Source organism: Heteronotia binoei, chromosome 18 (assembly GCF_032191835.1).
Source record: "Heteronotia binoei isolate CCM8104 ecotype False Entrance Well chromosome 18, APGP_CSIRO_Hbin_v1, whole genome shotgun sequence".
NCBI lineage: Eukaryota > Metazoa > Chordata > Lepidosauria > Squamata > Gekkonidae > Heteronotia > Heteronotia binoei.
In genome coordinates, this window is record NC_083240.1 from 775083 (window position 1) to 800605 (window position 25523).

General features: G+C 57.8%; 1 protein-coding gene across 1 annotated transcript in view; it reads right to left on the reverse strand.

The window, feature by feature from the left end:
* HSPG2 (heparan sulfate proteoglycan 2) overlaps positions 1–25523 on the reverse strand; it is a 72780-nt gene that overhangs the window by 36308 nt on the left and 10949 nt on the right. Inside the window, exons 5-37 of the mRNA XM_060259581.1 lie at positions 23841–23950; positions 23637–23695; positions 23069–23229; positions 21662–21787; positions 21413–21550; positions 20994–21251; positions 20750–20869; positions 20332–20463; positions 19164–19308; positions 18931–19082; positions 18324–18470; positions 17918–18081; positions 17257–17436; positions 16225–16421; positions 13844–13991; positions 13332–13459; positions 12936–13022; positions 12768–12826; positions 12383–12450; positions 11000–11140; positions 10739–10921; positions 10460–10639; positions 10154–10272; positions 9871–9982; positions 9644–9757; positions 8903–9030; positions 8721–8807; positions 8507–8556; positions 8036–8115; positions 7561–7701; positions 7276–7467; positions 1216–1308; positions 586–669 (exon numbers count right to left, since the gene is read on the reverse strand). Of these exons, the coding sequence (XP_060115564.1) occupies positions 586–669; positions 1216–1308; positions 7276–7467; positions 7561–7701; positions 8036–8115; positions 8507–8556; positions 8721–8807; positions 8903–9030; positions 9644–9757; positions 9871–9982; positions 10154–10272; positions 10460–10639; positions 10739–10921; positions 11000–11140; positions 12383–12450; positions 12768–12826; positions 12936–13022; positions 13332–13459; positions 13844–13991; positions 16225–16421; positions 17257–17436; positions 17918–18081; positions 18324–18470; positions 18931–19082; positions 19164–19308; positions 20332–20463; positions 20750–20869; positions 20994–21251; positions 21413–21550; positions 21662–21787; positions 23069–23229; positions 23637–23695; positions 23841–23950 (4283 nt within the window). The remainder of the gene's footprint in view (positions 1–585; positions 670–1215; positions 1309–7275; positions 7468–7560; positions 7702–8035; positions 8116–8506; positions 8557–8720; positions 8808–8902; positions 9031–9643; positions 9758–9870; positions 9983–10153; positions 10273–10459; positions 10640–10738; positions 10922–10999; positions 11141–12382; positions 12451–12767; positions 12827–12935; positions 13023–13331; positions 13460–13843; positions 13992–16224; positions 16422–17256; positions 17437–17917; positions 18082–18323; positions 18471–18930; positions 19083–19163; positions 19309–20331; positions 20464–20749; positions 20870–20993; positions 21252–21412; positions 21551–21661; positions 21788–23068; positions 23230–23636; positions 23696–23840; positions 23951–25523) is intronic.

A 25523-nucleotide genomic window follows, 5' to 3' on the forward strand; every position in this document is an offset into this window, starting at 1 on the left:
CTTGATTCTCACCAACAGGGAAGAACTGGCTGACAAAGTGGGCACCCTGGGTAGTAGAGACCATATAATTTTGGAATTTACAGTCTTGGGGAAGGGAAAAGCTGTACATAGTCAGACATCGAGGCTGGAATTCAGGAAAGCAAATTTTGACAAATTTGAAGGGTAGTATTCCATTGCCAGACGTACTTAAGGAGAAGAGAGTTCAAGAGTGGTGGGAGTTTTAAAAAATGAAATACTGATGGCACAATCACAGATGCTTCTAAAGAAGCTCCATAAAGACTTAAGAAATAAAAGGCTGTTGGCTTCTGTGCCCCTCAAAGCTGGGAGGTGGACAGACACAACCAGGCAGTTCTCGAGACAGGAACTGCCCCAGCAGAGGCATGGACAAGCCCCCAAGGCAAGCAGGAGCAGGGTGGAATCCTGGCTCCAGACCTGCCTCCTCCCCCCTTCCATGAGCTGTTGTTTGCCTATGCAGCCAGAATTCCCCGCTGCCAGTGAGCAAGACTCTCCAGCAAAAGGCCCTGCTGGCTCACCAGAGGCCAGTGTTCGTGTGGGAGGAGCCCAGGTGACATGACAGCCCCTTACCTCCCGGAAGACCAGTTCAAAGCTCTTGTGCTCATGGGGCCGCAGCAGCTCAGGAAGGTAGGCGACCAGAGTGATATCATTGCCCTGAGAAGACACCGCCAGAGAGAGACCCATTTGTTGTAAGCCTGCATCATTACACCTGCTGCCTACCCTGCAGCACATACCTACTGTCTTGGCTCTCTGGGAACTGAATGTGCCACGTTAACTTTTAATCTCCTCACCCCAACCCTTAACCAGTGTGCAAAGGGAACCTGCAGCTTAGAGAGTGACTTGGCCAATTGCAGCCCCTTCCCTGTCTCTGTCAGTGGCACTCTGCCACTCCTGGCAACTGGGGCTGGCAACCCCAACCTCGGGAGCCCAGAGGCCTCTGAGGACTAAAGGGAGGGTTCCCTCAAAGCTGAATTAGTGTGAGTTAGCTCACCGTTTTGTAGCCTCTGGCTCACACATTTTTCTCTTAGCTCAGGAAGGATGGCCCCAAACAATCTAATTTCTGCAGTAACCAAATTGCTCATGCACAACTTTTATGCCGGTAGCTCACAAAGTAGAATTTTTGCTCACAAGACTCCCCAGCTTAGAAGGAGGGGCCTTCAGCCCCCAATGGATCAGCCCACCCCAGCCCTTCCCCCTTACAGTGATCTGAACGTTCGGATCGGGCAGCGGTGAGCCTCTCCCTCCGGCCTCGTAGGAAAGGGTGTAGCGAAGGCGTCCTCCGTAGGAGCCAACCTGCAGGAAGCACAAGAGAACCGGTGTCTTGGACTCCCACCTGTGCCAAACTGGAGTCAGGCTGCTGCTGGCTCAGATGTCAGGCACGTCAGCCGTGGAACTGGAGTCAAGAGTCTGGCTGCTCAGCAGCTGCACCTCATGTGCAAATGATCAGAAGAGGGTTTACACAGGACGGGATGTTTCTTAGTGCCAAAGGAAAAGGCAGGGCTCCACCAAGGAAGAAGGGTCCCTTGGTGGGTTTCCTACAGCCTCAGGGCCCTTCCACCCACCCACCCCTTTACTCACCCCCAAAGTGCTCCTGCAGAACCAAGGGGAATATCAGGCCCAACACCACCGGCAGGATTGGGGGCTCCTCAGTAAAGGATGGGGTTCTGTCACTAGTCACCTTCTTCCCTGGCTTCCCACTTCCTCTGAGTCTTTTGTGCCCCTCTCCAGAGACAGGCTTCCTGTCCCCCTCCGCCCTCCCCTGGGGGGGAATTACCTTGTCCCCCAGGAAGGCCTTCGGCAGTGCCCAGTAGAGGGGGATGTCAGGAAGCAGAGAGAAGCCCTTGTAGATCAGCAAATACTGAGACAGAAGGAGGACAGTGAGAAGAGACAATCCCAGGAAAGCCCCGCACATCCCACAGCAGGCAGGCCCCAAGGGCAAGGAGGCAGGCAGGAGCTGCAGAGGGCCCCCAAACTCCATGCCAGCGCTCCGTTCTGAGCAGCAATTCAGACACCCCCGTCATGACCCAGATGGGGTGCCCCCTGAGGCTGCCCACTCTGGAATGAGGTCCCTCAGGAAGGCCCACAGTGCCCTCCTCCCAGGCCCTTCCGACTGGCCCTGGCTTTGGCAAAGGAAACAGGCGGGGACACCAGGCAGAGGAACGAAGGGCAACAAGAAGATTTGTTTCACACGGGAAAGTCAATAAAGGGCAAGTGAGCAGATCAGGGGAGGGACAGTGGCTCAGTGGTAGAGCATCTGCTTGGGAAGCAGGAGGTCCCAGGTTCAATCCCCGGCATCTCCCACTCAAAAGGGTCCAGGCAAATAGGCATGAAAAACCTCAGCTGGAGACCCTGGAGAGCCATGAATGGGGCCGTGGCTCAGTGGTAGAGCATCTGCTTGGTAAGCGGAAGGTCCCAGGTTCAATCCCCGGCATCTCCAACTCAAAAGGGTCCAGGCAAATAGGTGTGAGAAACCTCAGCTTGAGACCCTGGAGAGCCATGAATGGGGCTGTGGCTCAGTGGTAGAGCATCTGCTTGGGAAGCAGGAGGTCCCAGGTTCAATCCCCGGCATCTCCCACTCAAAAGGGTCCAGGCAAGTAGGCGTGAAAAACCTCAGCTTGAGACCCTGGAGAGCCATGAATGGGGCTGTGGCTCAGTGGTAGAGCATCTGCTTGGGAAGCAGAAGGTCCCAGGTTCAATCCCCGGCATCTCCAACTAAAAATGGTCCAGGCAAATAGGCATGAAAAACCTCAGCTTGAGACCCTGGAGAGCCGCTGCCAGTCTGAGTAGACAGTACTGACTTTGAGGGACTCTGATTCAGTAGAAGGCAGCTTCATATGTTTGCATATGTTTGTATGAAGTGCTTTAAAACTGTATAGTGACATGGGTGAAGGAAAATCAACATAACGTCCCTAACACGACAAGTCTGAACTGCCCCTCGTCGGTTAGGCCCCAGGCCTCGGCCTGCTCCCTCTCCCCCACAGAGGGGGTCTTTCTTCCCCCCGCACAGCAGCCCACCTGCCTGCTGGACCTCTCAGGAGGGAAGAACGGCGTTTGTGGCCTGAGAGAGCTTTTAAACAATTCCCCTCAGAGCCTACTTGGATGCTGATTGGCTGAAACCAGCGCCGGGCATTCTGGGTATTGTAGGCTGTCTCTCCCTACTGCGACACAGGCCTCACGGGCTCCCCAGGCCCATTAGGCCTCTGTCTCATAGCACAACACAGATCATGGCACCCCCCTCTTCCCCAAAAGCCATTACAAGGAAGCCACAGCCAAAGGCACCAGAAACCGGGCCAGAATCAGGCCACTTCCAGGAGCACAGCGCAGCACACTGCCAGTTGCTTGGCTAGGCCCCTGGCTGTGGGCATTACTGACTTGTGCTGATGGAACAACTCACAATGGTGGAAGAAGGAGGCACCCTCCTGTCTTTTTCTTGCCCACTGGAAATATAACCCTTCTGGAGAAAACTGATAGATGCCCCCACCACCACCACCACCAAGACGTCTAGTAAAGAATGATGTTTGGAGGAAAGAGAAACCGTTATCAAAGATTTCAGGTTTTCACGGCTGGTAACATCATTAGGGTTTGTAGAATCTTTCGGGCTCAAGTGCCGTGTTCTACTGGAGAAAGTTTTCCTTCCAGATGTTTCGTTCTCAGCTGCGGAGAACATCCTCAGTGGCGTTGCAGCAGGAGGAGGCGCTCTGACCTTGAAACGTCTGGAAGGAAAACTTTCTCCAGTAGAACATGGCACTTGAGCCCGAAAGATTCTACAAACCCTAAAGAGAAACCGATCTGTGAAACATGTCCTCTCCCAACGGAGACGCTGAAGGAGATCTGTTTCCCAACCGCTGTTCTGCAATCCTTCACTTGGCCTGCATCAGCAGAGCCAACGATGCCAAGGCAAGCTTCCTTCCAAGCCCAGAAGAAGAGAGAAATGCATCGGCAGTCCAAGAAACAACAAAGCGTGTGTTCCTCCAACACATTCCTTTGCAAGACACCCCTCTTCCTCCTCCTCCTCCTCTCTTTCTGTGCAGGAGACACCCACCCTTCGGGGCTGGACGAAGCCTGAAGCACACACACACCCCGCACTTCACACGCACTGCAGACCGGATGCCCAGGACAGGCCAAGCACATGCCCCTCTCACGAGTACCTTCGTGGCCTCAGCCACCGTGGACTGGTATCGGGAGGAGGGCAGCAGGTTGCTGAAGTCTTTAGCCTGGCCTCTGGGAGTTTCTTCTCCCTGGGACTAGACAGCAGCAGAAGAGGCGAGAGGACGCAGTGAGAGGGAGGGAGGCAGAAGGACAGGGGGCACCAAGAGCTCAAAGCCCCAGCAGCTTGCCCACCAGGTGAATGGGCAAGAAGCAAAGAGCATTCCCTCCTGGGAGCGCAGACGGAAAGGTGGGACCACCTGAGGACCTCTCAGTCCAATCCCAGCTGGGGGGGGGGGCATCAGCCAAAGGAGTGCCAAGCAGGGCACGCTCTGAGGGATCATCAGTCGGGAAAGCCAGGAGACTCCCCAGGAGCACTGCCAGGCATGCCAGGAAAAGGCTGAGCCATACCTGAGGACGGGAGCCAGGAGCAGCTGCTAAAGAAGGCGGGAGCAGAGGAGCTCGTGGGGAGGAGGACCCAGAGAGAGGACGGGGGGCAGGAAAGAGGTGAGGAGGAGCTGCAGCAGCAGAGGGGGCCCGGAGTCCTGCAGGAGGGGTCCTGGAGGAGTCTCCTCCCTGGGGGGGAACAGCTGCACTGGAGGAGGATGCCCGCCCCATGGCAAAGCGGGACAGCATCTCCCAGATCTCAGCATCTCGTCTCTGCTGTGCTTCCTTGGCCTGGGAGTCAGAGAGAAGGAGGCAAGAGAGAGAGAGAGGAAGCACGAGGAGGAGGGGAAGAAGGGTCCAGTTGGGATAGATGAGGGGCAACGAGAGACAGAGAGCAAGAGAAAGAGAGGACAGAGGGGAGAGAAAGAGAGCCCTCCTGGCCAGGGCAAAGGCTCTGCCAAGCTCGGAGCAGCCACTCCCAGTGCCCCCCCAGCCAGAGGGCAAAGGTTGTGGCCACGTGCTGCAAGCCCTCCCACCCTTTACCTCAGTGGCTCGCTTGGCCCTGCTAGTGGCACCCCCAGAGCTGAGGATCCGGCCGGCCGCCACATCCCTTCTCAGCTGCTCCTCCGTGAGGGACAAGGCGTTCTGCTGGGGTGGGACAGGAGGGGCTTGAAAGGCAGCCCGGGGGAAGCCAGTGCTGGGACTCCCCTCCCCTCCCCTCCCCTCCCCAGGGGCCGTGCACAGGAGGAACACCAAGGCCAGCCCCAGGAGGGCAAGAGGGACTGGAAGGGAGAAAGTCTGCACAAATGGCTGAGGGGGGAAGCAAACCCCATCCAGATCTTTCACAAGCGCCAGGCTCCGTGTCTTAGGTCACAAGCACAAATCCCTGCCACAGCTGGTGTCAATCATTGGCAACATGCAAACAAGCAGGCAACCCCCACCCCCGCCCGAAGCCCCTCACTGCCTGTCTGCCTGGCCCCCTCCCCTGCCACCCTCAGGCCCTGGCCCCCAGCTGGAAGGTGCGCTTCCACCCCAAGCCCCCAATCAGCCCCACAAATGCCCCACGCGCCACTCCACGGCAGCCTCTCCCTTGCATACCTTGTGGGCACGACGCAGCCGAGCAAAATAGGTCTCCTTCTGCCCATTGATTCAGGCAGAAGAGAAGGGAGGCGGAGAGGAGGAGGAGAAGGAGAGAGAGAGAGAAGAAGAAAGGGGTGAGCAGCAAGAGGGTCTGCCAGAGGCCTCCCACAGGACACCGGGGGGGGGCAGGTCTACTACATCCTTCCACCTTTTTTCCAGATGTTGGGGTTCCTTTCCTGCTGGCTGCTGCTCCTTTCACATCTGTTTCAGCCCCCCAGTTGAGATCAGGCCTTTGAATGCATTTGGGGGCTGACAAAGAGGGAGACACAACCAAAGGCCCTACTACTCCCGCACCCTGCTTCTCAGAGCAGCCAAACAGGTGTGTCCTAGAAGGAAATAAAGGCAGGAGTCCCCCCCCCCAAAAAAAGCCCCGTTGCCTAGCAGCAACTGGCATTCAGCAGTATGCTGCCTCTGAAGATGGAGGTTCAGTTAGCCATCACACCCTACCTTTAAAGTCAACTAAATCCAGGGGCCACCAGCAGTGAGTTCAGCCTGTAACTGGAATACGTGACCAAATACTTTCCTTGGTCCCATACCCACTTCCCCAGAGCTCTGCCCAACATGCCCTCCTTGATTCTTACATAATCGCAGGACTGGAATCTAAGCCAATCGAGACATTACACAAGGCGCAGCATCTTCATGCAGAAGAGGCACCCCCTGCTTTTCTCTCCCTGAGCGATTCTCCAAGCAGCTTACAGCTACCTCCCCTCCTCTCCCTGGCACCGTCACTTGGAGCATCACTCCAGTTAACTTCCAGAACTCCCTGCCACTAGACGTCTTCTGGGCCACTGGCACAGATGGCTGGGGAACAGAAGGGGCTGATCCTTCCACAGAGGACAAGCCAAGCGGTTCCTAAGGGCTGCATGACATCTAGAGATAAAGCCTTGTTGAAACTTATGAGCGGCAAAAAGACAAAGAGCTGCTTTGAGCCCTTCCCAAGAAGGAAAAGCAGGATGAAAACATCTCAATAAGCAACTGGGGCAGGCATCTCTACCACAGCCTGCGTGCCTGGGTGATGCTGCCAGGAGACTCATGCCAGGGCCACGAAGTGCCCCCCTGGCTCATCTCTCCTCCCTCCGTCTCCCCAAAAGGCCGAGAGAGTCTGTGTCATTATCCCTCCTCTCTCGCTAGCACTCAGTTTGCAACTAGCTCTGGGGCTCTTTGCTTTCCCTTCAGTGAGGCAGAAAAGACGGGGCGCAGCCAGAATCTGCTCCATTCCACGCCTGGGAGCCATCCTCTGGCAAAGGAGCAGGTCGGCTCTCTAGCCTTGCGGGTGGTATGTGTGCAGGAACAGCTGCAGTGCGACTAATTCACTCCCTACGGTTTTCCTCCACCAAAGAAGCCTGAGGAGGGCAAAGGAGACGGCACCCCTCGTCATCCCTCTCTGCTCTCTCGAATTCCCTGGAAGGAAGCAGGCACAGTGAGATGGAGAAACGGCAACGTGGCTGTGTGCCTGCAACGAGTGGGCTGTGTGCACCAGTGGCAGAAGCAGCCTTCGAGGGTTCATTTGGATGCCAGAAGCAGCCATCGGGGCCCGCAGTTCCACGTGGGGGGTGAGAGGGTCAGCTCCTGCCCCTCAGGGCTTACCTTGTCTCCCAGGTAGACCTCTGGCAGCTGCCAGTAGTAGGACTCCTGCCCCAGCTGCCCAAAGCGCCCGTAGGAGAGCTGAGGGCCCTGGGCTGACATCTCCACGGTGAAGCCCGTCTGGATGCGGGTGTTGTGCTGGCGGTTGACCAGGGCAAACCCCTGGGGGTTCCCGGGGAGGAAGGGGCTGGTGACCTGGGAGGAGGAAGGGCAGAGGGCGGTGAGGACTGGAAGCCCAGCAGACCGGAAGGCGGAGAGGCCCAGCCCCGGGGAGGAGGATCCACTTACCAGGTCCCGGTAGGAGGAGGAGCTGGTGCACTGCTGGGTGACCCCCATGCAGAAGCAAGGCAGGCAGCCCTCCCGGTTCTCGGCACTCAGGTGGAAATGGTGGGGCCGGCAGCTGCTGCAGGAGGGGCCCTGCACGTGGGCCTGCAGCAAAAGGCAGAGATGGAGGGGGCAGCGTTTCCCACCACAGCGTCCAGCCAGGGAGACAACGGCAAATGGACCTTGGGCTGAAGGGAACCCATGGGGGTGGGGAGGAGTGAAACCCCCTCCAGCAGGAGAAAAGAGGGGTTTGGAGCAGCCAGCAGTTGATGGGAAACAGGGGGGCCCCAAGAAGTGAGGGGGGGGGGGTCAGCATGCCAACCTGCGCAACTCTTGTTTCTTGGGGGGGGGGGAAGAAACTGCCAGTTGCCCCCACCCTCTCCCTCCCTTGTGTCTCCCCCACTTTCCTGTGCTGACCAAGTGTGGGAAGGGGCCTCACCTTACACTGGCACTGCCCGCTGGCATCACACTGGCTGCTGAGGCTGCCCATAGGGTTGCACTGGCACGGGGCACCTGGTTCTGTGGAAGGGGGGAGGGGAGCTGAGGCAGAGCTCCTGGGGCACTTTCATCCCACAAACCTCCCCAGGAAACACCTGCCTTCTCCCCACAGTTGTGTCCCCCCTTGAGCCTTGCGGGACCAGATAAAAGCCCCCCCACCAACATGGAGGAAAGGCAGCTGCAGAAACAGCAGAGCACTTCGTACATGCTCAGGAAGACACTCCTCTTTGTAATGACTTCATATGTTCCCAGACTGGCATTGAAAAGGGGGGGAGGGGGCCCACCTCACCCCCACAGCTGCTGCGACCCAACCCTTCACCCTTCCCAGGGGATTCTTCTCGGGGAGCTCCAGACCCAGGAGGAATCGACCTGGCCTCTGAGTCCGGACTCCAAGCGGAAAGAGGGAGCTCACCTGTGCAGGGCTGGCCCGAGACCGGGTTGCCCACATAGCCGGCAGCGCACCTGGCCAAAGAGAAGAGGCTTCGTTAGCCACACCCACCGTCTCCTCCCCGGCAGAGGAGCAGGGGGGAGGGGGGAAGGCCGGTCCGGCCAAGCTGCTCTGGGCAGCTCCTGGATCAGAGCGAGAAGCTGTGGGGGGTGTGGCATAGCTGTGCTGGCCAGCTTACCTCTCACACTGACGGCCGAGGTAGCCAGGGTGGCAAGAGTCACACGTGGGCTGCCCGTCCGTGTCCATGAAGCACGTCTTGGTGGCCCTGGCAGAGGGGAAAGAGGGGGTGAGAGCCATCCAGTTCTCCCCTTGAGGGGCGAAGAGGATGGCAGGCTGGGCTGAAAGGAAGGTGGCACCTACTGGCTGGCAGAGTAGGGTCCATGACACAGACACGGCTGGCAGTCTGCGGGGCTCCCACGCCTGGCGTCCCCATAGAAGCCTGGCTGGCAGCGTTCGCACCGAGGCCCTTCTGTGTTGTGCTGGCAGTTCTGAAAAGGGGGGAGAGAATGCGTTGCTAAGGCAAGCGGGAGGAAGGTGGGCAAATTGATCCATTGAATGAGCGTGCCCAACACAACACTTTGTTTTGTCTTCTGATGCTTCATCACAGTGGAAAAGACACGCTCCCTTCTCCCACACATCCAGGCGGATCTCTTTCTTAGGGTGGGGCTAACCAGGGCCGCCCCTATGCTGTCTGGCACCCTAAGAAAGGCTAATTTTTGGTGCCCCCCCCATACCAATAACATCACCGAGTCACATGGGGGGGGTGCCCAATTTGGCGCCCCCAGGTCAGCGCCCTAGGCAATTGTCTAGCTTGACTAGTAGCAGGGTCTGTGCTCAACTCCAGCAATATTTAAGAAAGTGCTCCATTTTTAAAAAACCTGCCAGTATCAGCAGCACCGTTTCAATTAATTGCTGTTTTCAACTCAATAATCTCACCCCTTAATTTCACTAAACTCTGCTCATTTCCCACCCCCACCCCACCCGAGTTTTGGCCAGCGGCCTCTCCTGCACTTTCCTCCCCCTGCTGCAAATGGAGGGACAGCCTGGAACTCAGGAAGGCGAAGGGAGGGGGGGCTGGCACAGTCTCTGCAGGAGGCTCACCTGGCAGTCTCCAGTCTGGGCATCACACTCCTTGGCATGCCCACTGCAGTCACAGGGCTCACACGTGCCCAGGTAGAGGCCACTGGTGGTGCGCGTGTACCCGACGTCACAGTCCTGAGAGACAGAGCACGGGAGAGGGGGGGGTGGTCAGCAGGGGTGTGGAAGACTCCTCCCTTCTCCTCCAGGCAGCACGCCAAGGGAAGCCCTGGCACACGGCTGATGCTCACCTGGCATGAAGGGCCTCGGTAGCCTGGGGGGCAGGTGCACTCCTCAACCTCCACGGCCGTGTCCAGCCCTGTGGAATGGGGCACAGCTACGTCCAGGTGGATGCCTGAGATCCTGCAGGAGGGGACCATGACTGGCACCACAACCAGCAGCAAGGATGCTCCGGCCACGGGACAAGGGCGATGAAGGCCAAGCCCTCCCAGCTTAGGCCAGCTCCCCTGGGTGAGATTTCTACATCCCAGGACCCCCTCCCTTCACAGGGGAGCACCACCCCCACCCCGTTACCTGCTCTCAGATGTCCGCTCAGAGTAGGAGGCCCGAATCATGAAGACGTCGATGTTTGCCAGCGCCATCAGGAGGTGCTCACGGGTAGCATTCTGCCCATCAGGACGACGCCAGGCTTGCTGGAGGGGACAGCAGAGACAGCTGAGACTCCTGCCCCTTCCCGGTGTGGCACAGGGAAAGGCCAGAGAAGCTTCCAGAACTTTCCTGCCACAGATCAGCTTTGAGGTCATGAGCCTCCAAGGCCGGGCCCAACTCCTCTGGGCTGTGTGTGGGGCCTGCCTCGCCTCGCCCGGGGCTGGGTCTTACCTCCCGCAAGGGCACCGTGTAGGCGGTGGGCGTTCCTGATGGAGGGGCTGCTCTCCCCACATGCTCCAGGAAGATGCCGTTACCCTGCAGCAGCACATCCGGCTGGCCATGCAGCAGCGAGGCGCCAGGAAAGGCCGTGTGCTGGATGGTGTAGCGCAGCTCTCCCCCGTAGGAGGTCACCTGCAGCCGAAGGCAGCATCATGGGCAGTTGGCATCTGGTGCCCCCTCCCACACCTGAGAAAACACCCCCCCCCAAAAAAAAGCTGCCCAGAGAAGCACCTTGTCCCCCTTGAAGCGTTGGGGGAGCACCCAGTAGTAGACCTCACGCGGCAGGGCGTGGAAAGAGGAGAAGACCAGCTCCGAAAGGCCTGCAAAGCGGATCCCCTCGGTGACTGTCTGGGTGCTGGCCAAATTGGAGAGGGTGAACTGCCCTGTCTCGGCGTCCTCGTGCGTCACTCGCACCTGGGAGCAGAAAGCACTGTCAGGGGCCAAGCTCTGTTCCTCCAGGCCCTGTCCGCCCCCTTCCTCCACGGGCAGTACCTGGTCCCTGTGCCAGGAGGAGCTGGCACACTGGCGCGAGACCCCCATGCAGAAGCACTTCAGGCAGCCCTCGGGGTTCTTGTGGCTGAGGTGGAAAGTCCCGCTGGTGCACTCGTTGCAGAGCCGGCCCATGACGTTGGGCTGGAAGGAAGAGCAGAATGAAGCAGGCCAGCAAAGGGGCTGGCTCAGGGCAGCTTCTAGGAAGAAGGACGGGGCACAGACCTATCGGCTGCAATCTGCCACAAGAGCTAGATGGAACCGCCCTGACCAGAGGCCTCAAGCCAGGAACAAAATGGGGAGGGGGGAAGGTCATCAGAGCTCTTCTGAAGCATCCTTGGCAGAGGTGGGCGGCTTTAGAAACAGGAAGCTGGGCTAGATGCTTAACCTGGCCTGATATAGAGCAAGGCCCCGCTGAGATTTTTAGATCCTGGGGGTGGCAACCAGCAGCCCTGTTCTCCAGCCACCACCGGGGCAGAAGTTCTGGGCTCGCAAACCAGAAACACTTTGCCCTGCATTTAAGTCCTACGGGGGAGATGGATTTCAGGCAGTTAATAACCAATTAATAACAACAATAATAAGGCTCTGCAAGTTTATCAGCAAAGCTGAAATGAGATGATTTTGAACAAAGCGGTAGACAAGCGCACCTTTAAGACCAACTAAGTTTTATTCAGAATGTCAGCTTTTCTATACTCTTAAGCAGGCTTCATCAGACAAACGAAGTCTGCTTAAGAGCACACGAAAGCTTCCATTCTGAATAAAACTTAGTTGGTCTTAAAGGTGCCCTTGTCTCCTGCTTTGTTCTATTGCTTCAGACCAACACGGCTGCCGACTGGGATCTACTGAGAAGATGTTGTTTGGCTTGAGGGATCTTTCTGAACTTGGACTTCAGACCTCTGGATTCAGCCAGAACAGAAACTAGTCTTGTGGCAGCACGAAGAGCAGCAGGGCAATCCCAGGCGGAGGACAGCGATTCCCGCTGGAGGCCCTGCAAGGGCCAGGCTCAGGCCGCAGCCATCTTGCAGAGGATCGCCTGTAAATCCACTCAACTTCAGGGTGCCACAAGACTCCCGCGCGGTCGCTTCTGCGTCAGACTCCCAGAGTCCTCACTGGAAACTCTCGCTGAACTCTGGCTGAAATCTGGAGTGACTTTGTGGGGCAGGAACACAAAAATCACTGGAGCTGCTACTGAGGACCTCAAGAGGGCAGAGGGGGAAGTTTGTGCCTGTCTTGTACAGCGGGACTTCAGCCCCCACCCCGGCAGACCTGGAAGGCTGCCGCATTTCACCACATTGATGGGGGGGGGGGGGATCCAGGTCTCCCTTTCCCCACAGGCCGGCAAGGCCTAGCCCTCGAGGTCGCCCTGGCTGCTCTGCTCTGACTCACCTTGCAGCGGCAGGCCCCGTCTGAGGCCTCTCGGCTGCCCCGCTCATCACACCTGACAATCTCCTGCCCTGTACAAAGAGAACAGAAAGGCGGGTGGGCTGGCAGGTGACTGACAAGCCCCTCAGAAGAAGCTGGGGTCGGGGGGAAGAGAGCCGCTGTGCGGTGAGGAGAGAAGGACGAGGTGTCTGGAGCATTCTCTGCCAAGACGGTCTCACCCCCCAGCAGGACAGCCAGAAAGGGAAACTGAGCCCTGGAATGCCCAGCACAGGCTGCTGCCCCTCTCCTTGGCCCTCTGTCCTCCCACAGAAATACCCCACCCCAAAACCACCTTGGCCAGGGGCTGGAATCACCCACCAGCATTTGGGAGTGTGATGGTTTCACTCACCAGTCCTCACGCACGCCCCACCTGGCTGGATGGGATTCCCTTCATAGCCAGCGGCACACCTGGAAGAACACATCAGACAAGATCAAGCCCCACAGCTCCCCACATGGGGACTTCACAAGGTCTCTGCCCCGAGGAAGCAGCACGCCTGCCCCTCCCACACCAGCTCACCTTTCGCAGCGGCGGCCTGTGTAGCCGGGGGCACAAGCATCGCACGTGGCCTGCCCATCCGTGTCCAGGAAGCAGGTGCTGGAAAACCTGCCGGGGGAGACCAGAGAGTCACCCTCTCCCTCAGCCCCTCCCTTCTCCTGAACACGCACGGCTGGAGGGCACAGCGAGTGCTTGTGGAGAATGCCTCTTCACCTGCAGCTGAAAGGGCACATCCACATCTGGCCTCAGCCAGCCACAGGCAAGGGGGAGTGGTGCCCCTCCCCAAACTGCCACAGAGAGCACCCAGCTGCTCTCCCACCTGCAGACTTGCAGACACCCCAGAGCCTGGAACCCACAACTCTTTCCCCAGACCAAGGCTGGGGGCTGCTGCTGCCACCTGTGGGGGCCAGGACTCACCTGCGGGGGGCTTCCGTGTAGGGGCAGGGGCACGGGCGGCAGGCAGTGGGGGTGCCCTTGGTGGCATCCCCGAAGAAACCCGGCTTGCAGTGGTTGCACTGAGGCCCTTCCGTATTGTGCTGGCAGTTCTGGGGGGAAGGAGAAAAAGCAGAGGCAGCGTGAAGGGGGGTGGGGGTTCTTGTAACACCCTCGGGGGCTGCAGAGCTTGGAGACCCCTACCCTGAACCCCAGAATCCCCCCTCCCCGAAGGAAAAGGGTTTCCTTGATGGGGCTGTATCTGAGCCCCTCCCTCCATCTCTGCCTGGCTCAGCCCTGGGAAGGCTCCTTCCTGACGGAGCTGGGCGAGGCAGAGGGGGACTCAAAGGGACATTGAGGAGGGGCAGTCCGATGCAAGAGCCCCTCTGAGGGCCTGGCAGCCTGAATCCCCAATCCATATTGGGAGGGGGGTGCGTCTTGCTGCCAGTCCCTGGGGCTGTCTCCTGTCTCCCTCCCGTCCTGCTCCCACATCTTACCAGGCAATGTCCAAAGACTGGGTCGCAGGAGGTGGAGTGGCCGTTACAGCTGCAGCCAGAACAGGTGCCCAAGTAGCGCCCCCCAGGCACACGCTTGAACTGGGCATCACAGCGTTCGCACGACAGGCCCAAGTAGCCAACCGGGCACCTGCAGGGGACCAAGAGTAGCTGAAGGTAGCAGCCCTCGCCAGGAGGAGGGGCAGCCGGTTCTGGTGCTGCCTGTTTTGTGCCACCTGCTCCTTTCGTTGTCTAAAACATCCCTGACCTCACCACAGAACCTGTAAGATGGACACGGTGCCTGAATGCCCCCTGGGAAGTGGGCCTGGGCGCCATTATGGGGGCTGCCCTCTCTCCGGGCAGAGATCTCTGCACCTCTGCTCACCCCAGTCCAGATGTGAAGCAGGCCACTTCCCACCTGTTGACTGCTGAAGAACCCCCCACAACACTCCCTGCCCTCCAATCCACTTCTCTGATGTTCAGTTAAGCCTCTTCTTGCTTCAGTAATTGCCAAACTGGGGGGAGAGGGGCTGCTGTTTGGCACAAGGCAACTCACACAGCCATTCTCTGCAGTAGCCTCATGCCCCTGGAATGGCACCTTGCACATTCACGCACCCACTGAGGCAGGGGTAGAAGACCGTTCTGCTCCAGAGGGGTGATGCACTCCTAGCATAAACCACCTTTCTGTAGGTTAATCTATGTACTCTCCTCTGCAGCTGTTTTAAATCTGTACATTCAACTGTGGTTTAAGCCTTGCAACGAGACTTCAAGGTTGTTCTTAACAAAACAGCTCATTAAAACCGATGTTGTGATAACAGATTCACACCTAATTAACTAGAACAGCTTCAACTTTTAGCCTAGAAATCTTTCCTTGAGAGTTTTTAAATAGCAATTACCAAGATGTCTCCTAGGACTCATAATTATTGCTCATTAAAAACAATTAGCACTGGGTTTCAATTATTTTACTTAAGCTGACAAGCAGGTGCCAAAGTTAAAAGATTCGCCTCTTGCTCCCACTTCTCACCTTCCCTTGAGAGGGGCTGATCCGGCTTCCTTCTGGTAGCTTCTGGGAAATCACACCTTGTCTTTTGGGTGTTCTGGGCTTCCCTTCTTACACACTAAGATCGGATTAACTTTACTCTTTAAGACGTTGTCATCATTATGTCTTTAGCTCAAGTTGAGAATGACAGAGATTTGATTTTAATCGCAAGTGTTTTCTCCAAAAGTACTTGCATCTGTCTCTATTTATTTTTTTTAGTTTCTTGTCTAATAAAAACAGTTAAGTTTATTTTACATTAAAAAACATTCACTGCAGAGAAGCTCTCTGTTGGTTTCTTGGAAGGGGATCTAATGCTGAGCCGACAGACCTCCCGGTGCTGTTAGAGGCAAATCTCTCTCTCAGGGGCCTGCAAAGCAGACCTAATTGGAGTGTTTTTGTGCTGGGTTCAGCTAATGAGACTTGACTCTCCAAGAGCAGAACTCCGTGTAGATCTGGGTGTAAATAAAACACTTTTGTCACAGGGCATTTGAGGGAGAGTAAATGGTTTTTCACTGGCTGTATTGGCTTTCAAGTGGGAGTTTCAGTTGTGTATTGGCTTTAACTCATTTGCTGGGCACTTATATCTCCATGCCTTTAATAGAGAGGCTTGTGTGTATTGGGGGGGTGTCTCCCTCCCCCTCCTCATTCCATAATAACAGCAGAACTGCATTGTTTCTTTTACTGGGAATCTTTGCAGTTAGGTTTAAATGTTATTATGTGTTGTAATCTTCTCACTGATTGCCTGATGTTATCATATTTTGGAATACACTTATTGACTGACTGAACACTTTTATTGTACTTATACTCCGCTGTGGGTCCTAGTGAGAAAAGCGGACTAAAAATGATGATGAGGATGACAACTATTATAATTGTTACTATTTTGTTAGGCACTGTACATCTGAGGGCGAAGGAAGGAAGGAAGAACGAAAGAAAGAACAGAAGGAAGGAAGGAAGAATGAAAGAAACTATGAAAGAAAGGGAGGGAGGAAAGAAGGAAGGAATCATGGATTTCCCCAGGGGTCCATACCTTAGCTGACTGGCAGGGGACTTGAGAAAGAAAGTATGAAAGGAAGGGAGGGAGGAAGGAAGAATGAAAGAAAGAACAAAAGGAAGGGAGGGAGGAAGGAATCATGGATTTCTCCAAGGGTCTTAGCTCACTGGCAGGGGACTTGAGAGCTGTCTTCTCTGCAGGCAACTCTTCTGGAGAGCTTTATCCTTCTGAGAAGGGCTGGTGGAGGCCCAGGTTTGTGGGGTGGTCTCTATGCACTGTGCAAAGGGCACTACGCCTGCCTAAAGCTGCCCCCCAGACTGGCAAGGGCTGCCCCCACCATCTCCGCATGAGCACCTGCATTGTTCAACGGCATGTGCCATGCCCAGGCCCGTGGTCTCTGTGGTGGTGGTATCCATGACAATGTCGCTCAGGCCCACGCTGGCCATCCGGTTGTCGTAGATGGTCTGGATCATGACGGCCTCCAGGTTCTGCAAGGTGAGCAGCAGCTCCTCCCTGCTGACTGGGGCGCCCGACTCCTTCTGCCAGTTCTCCTGGAGAGACACACAACAGCAAGGCAGAGCTGGGCAGAGCGCCCCCCTCTTCCAGCTCCTCAGCCATGGGCCTGCAGCCTGCCCACGAGGGAGGGGCCCCCGCTCAGCAGGACAGGTGAGTTGCAGGGGGGCTAGCCTTTGGGTCTGATGACAAGGCACTAGGGCAGGAGTGGCCGAGGTGTGGCTGGGGAGCCACACGTGGCTCTTTCACACCTATTGTGTGGCTCTTGGCCGGCTTGGAGAAGGCATTTGTCTCTTTAAATCATTTCACCAAGCCGAGCCAGCTGGCAGCTTGGAGAATGCCTTTAAAGTAAAAGTTGCTTTCTTTTCACCTCTCTCTCCCCATCTATTTTCCTTCCTTCCTTGTGATTGTCAAACATGTGATGTTTATTCTATGTGGCTCTTACGCTAAGCGAGTTTGCCCACTCCTGCACTAGGGGCTCCCTGGACCCCTGCAGAGCTACAGATGGTGCACCTCAGGAGAGAGAGAGAGAGAGAGAGAGCTTGGCTCACTTGCTAGTGCCTTGTACATAAACCTGTTCTCTGCCGGGGGGGGGGGGGATATGTAGAAGAAAATGCTGTGGCTGTCCAGTCAGGTGTGCTGCCTTCCTGGAAGGGGCCCCCTTTCACACCCCACCCCTAGGGTTGGGGGCATGCAAAATAGCAGTGGCTGGGGCTGTATGTCCTTGTTTTGGGCCCCACAGAAGAGTTTCACTGGCCCCTGTGGGAAACAGGGTGGGGGGCCAAACAGGAAGGCATTCCTACACGCTGGAAGGGCAGCCAATCGCACTGCGGCCCCTGCCAGGAACACGGCATGCCTCTTCTGGCCACGCACCTCAATGAACTGGATCTGGCGCTGATTCACCACCAAGGGCTGTGTGGGCACCTGCACCCGGTAGGTGAGTTTCTGCCCGTTGCCCACAATGACGACGTTCGGCTTGTGCACTGGCTCCGACTGGCCCCGGGCCAGGCCGTAGCGCACCTTGAAGCTGAGGTAGCCGCCGTAGGAATCCACCTGCAAGGCATTCAGGGGAGGAGAGGGCTCTCAAGCCACAATGCAAGGACCAGGAAGATGCCACGTGCATCACCCGATGTCCAGAACCAGGATTCCCTCGGGGGGGGGGGAGGGAGGCAGGCATCGGGGCACAAATGAAGAAGAAGAGATTCGATTTATACCCCACCCTTTACTGCCCCAAGGAGTCTCAGAGCGGCTTCCCATCTCCTTTCCCTTCCCCTCCCCACAACAGACAACCTGGGAGGTAGGTGAAGCTGAGAAAGCTCTGACAGAAACTGCTCTCGAGAGGAACAGCTCTGCGAGAACTTGTGACTGATTCGAGGTCACATCAGCAGGTGCAGGTGGAGGAGGGAGGAATCAAACCTGGTTCTCCCAGAAGAATCTGCACACGCAACCATTACACCAAAGTGGTCCATGCATTTACCCACTACGCCAAATGTGGCTGAAGGTGCTTGCCCTGACCCCTGCAATTGCTGCTCACCTTGTTCCCCAGGAACTGGCTGGGGAGTGTCCAGAAAGAGTCTTGAGCCAGGAAGCGGCGAGAGAGATCCACCAGCTGGAACTCCTGCAAGCTGGGGTCAACCTGCAGCTGCGTGGAGGAGAGGGGGGGCACGCCAGGCTGCGAGGGGCTTGTCACATTAACACCTGGGAGGGAGAGGGGGGAGGAGCCTGGTGAGTTTGTCACAACAAAGGGTGGAGGTAGGCGGTCCTTGGCACATGCTCAGAGGTATTTCTTTTCTGCCTCCTCTGAATGTCAAGAAGGGCTCCGTCCTGCCAGAGATCTCCTCGACCCCAGAGAGAACTCCTGGCTCTCAGGACACAGCTGAGCCCCTGCCCCTCTTTTGCCCCGAGCCCCCTCTCCTGACCCCCCCACCCCTCCCCCTTACCTTTGAAGTCATCGGGCACGTCGAAGCGCAGGCGAATCTGGCTGCGGTGGCGGTGGCTGCTGTGGCAGGCTTTGGTGATGCCAAAACAGAAGCAGGCCAGGCACTGGGAGGTGCCCTCGAGGTGGAAGTGCCCGTCAGGACAAGGCCCTAGAAGCGGGGGATGGGAGACGGTCACAGATCAGGGGGCTCCCAAAGCTCCACCATGAGACCCAAAGTGGCCTTGGGGTGATTTCTCAGGGCTCAGCCACACCTGCACTCTACGCATGCTCAGAGGCACTTCCTGACATGCTGGAGCCCATTCCCAGCAGCTACAGCAAAGCAGGGGGTTCCTGTATGCAAAGCGCAAGTGCAACCAATGACCCCCACCCCCCAGGGCTGGCTCTGTGTTTCCTGGGAGTCCCAAGAGGAGGGGGGCTCCAGAACACCAGGAAGGCCTGAAATCAAAGTCTTGTCCTGCTGCGATACTCTGCCTAGCCACTGTCTTCACAGCCTCACCTCCCTGGTGTGAGGATAAAGTGAGGAAACCCACACACAAAGCCCTGGACAGAACAGAACCAAGAGCTGGACCAGGTGTCTCCCGAAATGTAGCCCATCATCCCGCACTCACCTTGCCCAGGTGTAAGACTCAGCACACCATCGGGGATGCCGAACACCATCCCTCGGGCGTTGATGGCCTCGCAGGTGTAGGCCCCCTGGTCAGCCTCTTTGACGTCCCGAATGACCAGAGTCCCGTGGCCGTTCTCACTGGTGATGGACACCCTGCAAGCACAGCGGGATGGTCAGTGCCACAGCATCTTAGCAGGACGGGGGGGCCAGGGGGCCTCTGGAGCGCTGACTGACCTGCGGCTGGCAGGGATGTGACCCCAGTTGAGCCTCCAGGTGATGATGGGAGTGGGGACCCCAATGGCCACGCAGGTAAAACGGACTGTCTCCCCAGGGGCGGCCTGAATGGACTCTTCAGGGGGCGTGATCACCTGTGGAGGGGCTGCAGGAGAGGGAAGAGAAGGGGCGAGAGCCCTTTCAGTCGACACAGAGAAAGCAGCACTTGGCACACTTGCTGCTACTGGATTCCGTGAGAGCCTTTTGTGCAAGTGGCTTTTTCAGAGGATAAGGAGAAGCCCGTCAGCGCCCACCAGCAGCCTCCACTCCAGAGACAGCCTGGCTGCATGGACAAGGCGAGGGACACTGTCACGGCTGGGCATTGGTTTTGTGAGAGCAACAAAACAGGCGTGGTTCCAGGGCCTGTCTCTGGCATCTCCAGGTAAAAGACAGCAGGGCAGACCTTTTGTGGCAAGCCCCTCCCACCCCCCACCCCCCATCCTGTACAGGCATGAGGGCACCCTGGCTGATTTGAGGTGCTATGTCTCCACCCAGCTTTGGGGCTTGTCATGATCCTAGGCCTACAGGCTCCAGGGAATCCTGTGTCAGAATGGCTGCAGGGCCTACATTTCCCAGGATCCCTTCTGTCCCTCTGCAGCAGTTATGGAGGGAAAATTTGCCCAGGGGGTGGGACCTAGAAGGAAGGAAATAAAAGACCCAGCTGGAGAGGGAGAGGCTTCTGTCAGGAGGGTTCTCTCTGGAAAGGCTGAGCTGGAGGAAGGCTGCAGTCATGAGAGCGCCCTCATCCAAAAAGTGGTGAGTCAGTTGGAATCAGAAGGAAAGGAATGTATAGACAGTTGCATCAGGGCTTTTATTTTTCTTTGCATCATATTTATATTCTGTTTTTAAATTTATATGTTTTTATTTGTTGTTAGCTGCCCTGAGCCCGTCAGGGAAGGGCAGGATATAAATGTGATAGATAAATAAATAAATAAATATTTACTGTTTTTCCATGTTCGCTGCTGCACCAAAAGTTTTACAACCCACTTGTTTGTTTTTGAGCACTTATAATAAAATTACTGGTCTGCATGCCTCTTCAGATAATAGGTGCTTGCTAACAAGGAAGACACGGGTGGGGGGTGGGCCCCTGCCCTCCCCTCCCTACCAGCCCCCCCCCCATCACACTCACTGCAGCCGATCTCATCCGAGCGATCTGAGCAGTCGGCCTCCTCATCACACTGGTAGCTGGCGGGGATGCAGGTGTGGCTGGACACGCAGACAAACTGGTCAGGGCCACAGGTATCGCTGGGCCCTTTCGTGGCTGGGGGGCAGACGGGAGCATAAGCAACAGGCATTGCCCAGAAGAGGGACTCATACAGAACCCCATGGCCCACCCAACAGAGCAGCTTCAACGGTCTGCTGCCTTCCTCTTCCTCCTCCCCCCAAAGTGCCTGCTGCTCAGTTAGAACTGCCCCTGCCCAGCACCTCGTCGCCTGGACATTCCAAATCCACACTGGTCCCTGCTGGCCTGGAGAAGACTGGGGATCCCCTCTCTAGGCAAGCTGGCTGGCCCTGCCTCAACCCCGCCCAGAGGCCCAAAGTCTTACGGCAGTCCAGTTCGTCAGAGCCATCCCCACAGTCATTGTCTCCGTCGCATCGCCACAGCTTGAGGGCGCAATGCCCATTGCGGCACTTGAACTCATTGGGCTCACAAGGAATGGGGGTGCCTGTGGGGAAGCCAGAGGGGAGGAGAAAGGAGGTGGATCAGGATGCAGCTCCCTCCTCTGAGGTGACCCTCGGGGCCCCCTGCACCCGCACCGCCTGCCCAGCCCAGCCCAGACGAGGACCCACCGCAGTTCAGCTCATCGCTTCCATCTTGGCAGTCTCTCTCCCCGTCACACAGGTAGTCCCGAGAGATGCACTGCTTGTTGGCGCAGACAGCCTCGTCCTTCCGGCAGGGGCGCGGCTCCACGATCAGGGGAGGCTTAGAGGTGACAACACGGGCAGGTGTCGTGGCTGGTGGCCGGCGAGAAGTGACTGGCAGGGTGGTGGCCGGAATCCGGGTGGTGGCTGGCCGTGGGGGAGTGGCAGCTGCGGGAGGAGTTAAAGCTGAGAGCAAACCCAGGGGGCGGGGTTAATGGCAGGAGCAGGAAGAGGAGCACTGGGGTGGAAGGCCCACAAACACCTGCCTCTTCCACAGCTCCCCCCTCCCCCTCGCAGTCCGAGAGGCGATCCTGAAGGAAGCCCCGGCCAGGCAGAAGCCCCCTCACCTCCTTCATCATCACAGCCGTCCTCATCGGAGGCGTCCCCGCAGTCTGGATGCCCATCGCAGTGGGCAGCCAGGCGCACACATTCCCCGCTGTCACAGGTGAAGTCGTCATGGGCACATTCCGGGGGAGTAAGAGGAGCTGCGGAAAGGGGGGAGGGGAGGAGGGAACCTGAGCCCATCTGGAGTGGGGCCTGGAGCCTCTGCTTCTGCTTCTGCTCCCCTCCCGGCAGGCCCCACCCCAAAGACTCACCACAGTCCAGCTCATCCGACATGTCTCGACAATCTGGGCGGCGATCGCAGAGGAACTCCCTGGCCACACACTCTCCGCTGCGGCAAGCAAACTCCTCTTCAGTGCAGGCACGCACGTCGGGGGTCACTGCAAGGAGAGGGGGAGTCAAGCGGGGGGGAGACGGCTGCTCACACTTTACTGGGGGCCGGCCGAGCCAAGTTTCTGGAGCAGGAATTTCTGAATCCCCCCTCCCCACCAAAACCATGAGGATATTGCACCCACCTCTACTCTGCTGGTTGCAACCTCTCCCTCTGTCTGGGGAAGCCCCCCCTCCAGCCCCATTGCACAGGAGCCCAGACAAAGACATGACTGGGGAAACAGGCCTCTGCCAGGCAGTTCAGGGATGCAAACCCAAGCAGAGCGAGTGCAAAGCCTCCCCCCCAAAGCCTGGCTTTCTTCTGGCTCTTTGTAGGGCAGACCCCTTAGCAAACACCTCCCCCGCCCCAGATCAGGTTTTGCTTTCCATTCTTGCTCAGTGATCCACTCTCAGAGGGAAGCCAGAAGGAGGGTCTGGGCAGAGGGGAAATGAACAAGAGAGGACAGGATTCCAAGAGTGGCAGCCCATTCCCTGAAGAAGAACATGCAGCCCCCCTCCCCAAAGCAGCCTGGTGCAACTGGCTAGGAAGCAGAGAGTCTCCGGGGCCCTGCACACCCTCCCAGCACCCCTCTGCCTGCAACAAAAGCTTTCTTGCAGAAACCACGCCCCCCCCCCCCCGGCAAACAGCTCAGGAACAGCACTCCACACTGCTGCAGGCATGGGCATGGGGGCATTGCACACAGCAAGACCAGGGGTGGGGTGGGGGGCTACCACGGCAGTAGTGCTGGGCTGGAAGACACACAGCTCTGCCCCAGCACAGTCCAGCAGTTCCAGGAGTTGCAACAAGTGCAAAGGCTCACACACCCACCACACACAGCAACGAGCGGTTCCGTGCAAAGAGACCCAGAGCGCAGACCTCAAACCCACCCAAGAGCAGAGCAGAGGATGCTCTCTCTGGGCTGCACAGGGAGCTGCAGAGCTCAAGCTGTCTGGAGCCAGCTGGGAGAGCAGCAGAGTCCTGGCAGCAAGACCCAGCCCCCACCCCCTGACCCGCAGAAGGCCCAGGAAGGGAGCGGGGCCCCGACAGGAGAGGCCTCTTCTCCACATTGACCCCAGCCCTGCCCGGGTTGGGGGGGAAGGGAGGAAGCCTCTGGGTCCCGCTCCACGTCTCCACCTGCACACTCACCTGGGGGCTCCGCTGCAAGGGGGGGAGGTGGGGTTTGGGCTGCAAGCAAAAAGAGAATTAACCGCAGGGGCGACTCAGAGTCCCAGAATGAACCCCCTCCCCAAACACTTATGACACAGAGACGCCAGGCTGCCGGTTGGTTCACCTGCTCCCAGGCGGCGGAACTGGAAGCCCCAGGTGGAGGTGACGTAAGAAGCGATGGAGCCGCTCTCGATGACCGCGTAGAGCACCTGGCGGATCTGGTCCTCGTCCACGTTCCCCTCGGAGCCCACGTCCAGCTCCACAAAGATGTCACCGTTGATCTCCCTGGGGAGGGGAGGAAATGGTCCCGATCCATGAATGGGGAGGTACAACCACCGTGCCAGAAGCCCAACTCCTGAGAGGCCACGGCACCCTCAGGAAACTCTCACAGGGCCACGTCTCTTTCTCAAGAAGCTTCACGCTTCTGCTGGTCAGAACTGCCCTGAGGGAAACACCAGGAGAAACCCCTCTGGAGGGGAGAGAGATGCAGGGGGGTGGTGTGTGTCTCATTTTATTCATTTCTTTAAAATGTTTATACGCCTGCCACCATGCCAGAACCACCAGACACAGGCACTGGGGAGAGGGCACATCCACACACCCCCTCTCTCCGTCAGGGCCTCACCCCCCCACCTGTGACTTTCTCTCTGCCACAGAGAACTCAGTGCCTGCTTGGGAGTGGCCCCCCAACTCACTTGATGAAGACCACGCTGACCATTTGCTCTCCAGGGATCTTGTAGTATTCAGACTCCAGCTGGGGAAGGAGAGATTTTATTTATTTTATTCGATTTTTAGCCCTCCCTTCCCATAGAACAGGCTCAGGGCACTCAGGCACTGATGGACTCATCTGACCCCTCCCATCAAAAGAACTGCTCATGGCTAAAGCTCGCACCACTCACCGTGTCCACTACGGCTTTGGAGACATCTTGGAACTCCTCTGAGTTGACGTCCTCCAGGCGCAGGGAATAGTCGATGGACTTTGTGAAATTCACCAGGGCCCGGAAGTAGACTGAAGAAGAGAGGCGAGAGGCTGAGGGCCTGAGCGCAGTTTCTTCCAGCCCCACACCTCAAACACGCAGACCCCTCAGCAGGAAGAAGCACCACCCACAGAAGCAGGAGCTGAAAGGGTGGGGAGGGGACCACCACAAGCCGGTGGTCCAATGGAGCTCAGGAGGCACATGGACTAGCACCTGCTTTCCTCAGGCCAACACAAGGGCTTCCCGAGGCCCACGCATGCAACACAAACCGTGTGCATGGGAGGGGGGAGGGAGGGGGGATAGGATTGCAAATAGACAGCATGACATTTCAGCTCCAAGGGAGGGGCCAGCCTGGACCAGAGCCAGAGCGAGGCCCTCCCTCCAGGACTGGGGTTCCAGCCCCTCCCCCCGATGGGCAGCAGCAACACTTGCCCTGGAAGACCCCCTCCCCCGTCCCAGGAGGCTGCAGGCACCACATTCCTGTTCCCCACCCCCAGGTTTCACACGGGCAGGCAGCCAGGATCCGGGCCAGAGGCAGCTCCCAGCCCAGCTGCAAGGCCAGCCGGACTGGACGGACAGACGGGGGTCAGGGCCAGCTCTCGAGCTGCTTCAGGTGCCTTTGCAGGCAGCAAGGCCGGGGAGGGTCCTGCCTCAGGCCCTGACTTGGATCGGGGGGGGGGGGGGTGAGGGATGGGGGAGCCACTCCGGTTCAGCTCCCATCTGTTGCTGAGAAGGGCTCTGCTCAATAATGGATTGCCTCTCAATAATTCATCCGGCACTTATCTGAAGAGCACTCTCTAATTGCTCTCATGTTCTGAGTCCACTGGCACCCTGTGGAGCCACCGTTACCCCCCATCTACAGGTGAGCAACGGAGGGAGACCCCGTGCAGCTGGTCTGAGGCCGGCCGGCCACTCTGTGGGGAAAGAGACCCCCGCGCCTTTCGAGCCCCAGTCCTGTGGGTTCACAACCAGCCTTCTCTCCCCTCTGCTCACTCCCTAGAGGGCAGCCTCACTGGGCCCCCCTAAGAGACAGAGGAGAGGAGAGCCCCATCCAGGCCATCTGTGGGCCCTGAGCCCCTTCTCTGGCGGGGTCACTTCTGCTCCCCTCCTGCGCTTGCCCCAGAATACGGAGGGCGAGTGGCACCACGAAAACCTCCCTGGGACATCTGCCCAAACCGCCCCCCTCCTCCGACTTCTGCCCTGGCAGCTCGAGGCAGAAATTCCAGGGTGCCCACCCTGCTGGCTGGCACAGGAAAGCTCCTTGTCTGACCCACACAGAGGTTCCATTCAGAGCCCTGTGACCCAGCAAAGCTGCCCCCTGCCTTCAGAGTCATCCCCAAAGAATGTGCCCCACCCCTCCGTCAAAGGCTGTGGGGGCGGGGCAAGTGGAAGGAGCAGCCAAAGAGCCCCCCACCCCCATCACTTGCTGCCTGCAGGGAACATGCCCAGGGAATCAGCCCCTGATCTTGCCCCCCCCCCCCCGTCCCCTCACTGGGCTGCGCTCCCGCCACACTCCGCCCCACCCATGACAGCCAGAGTGAAGGAGAATCTCCCCTCTGACCATGTGCAGAGTGTGCCATTTCTTGATACACTTGGAATTATGAC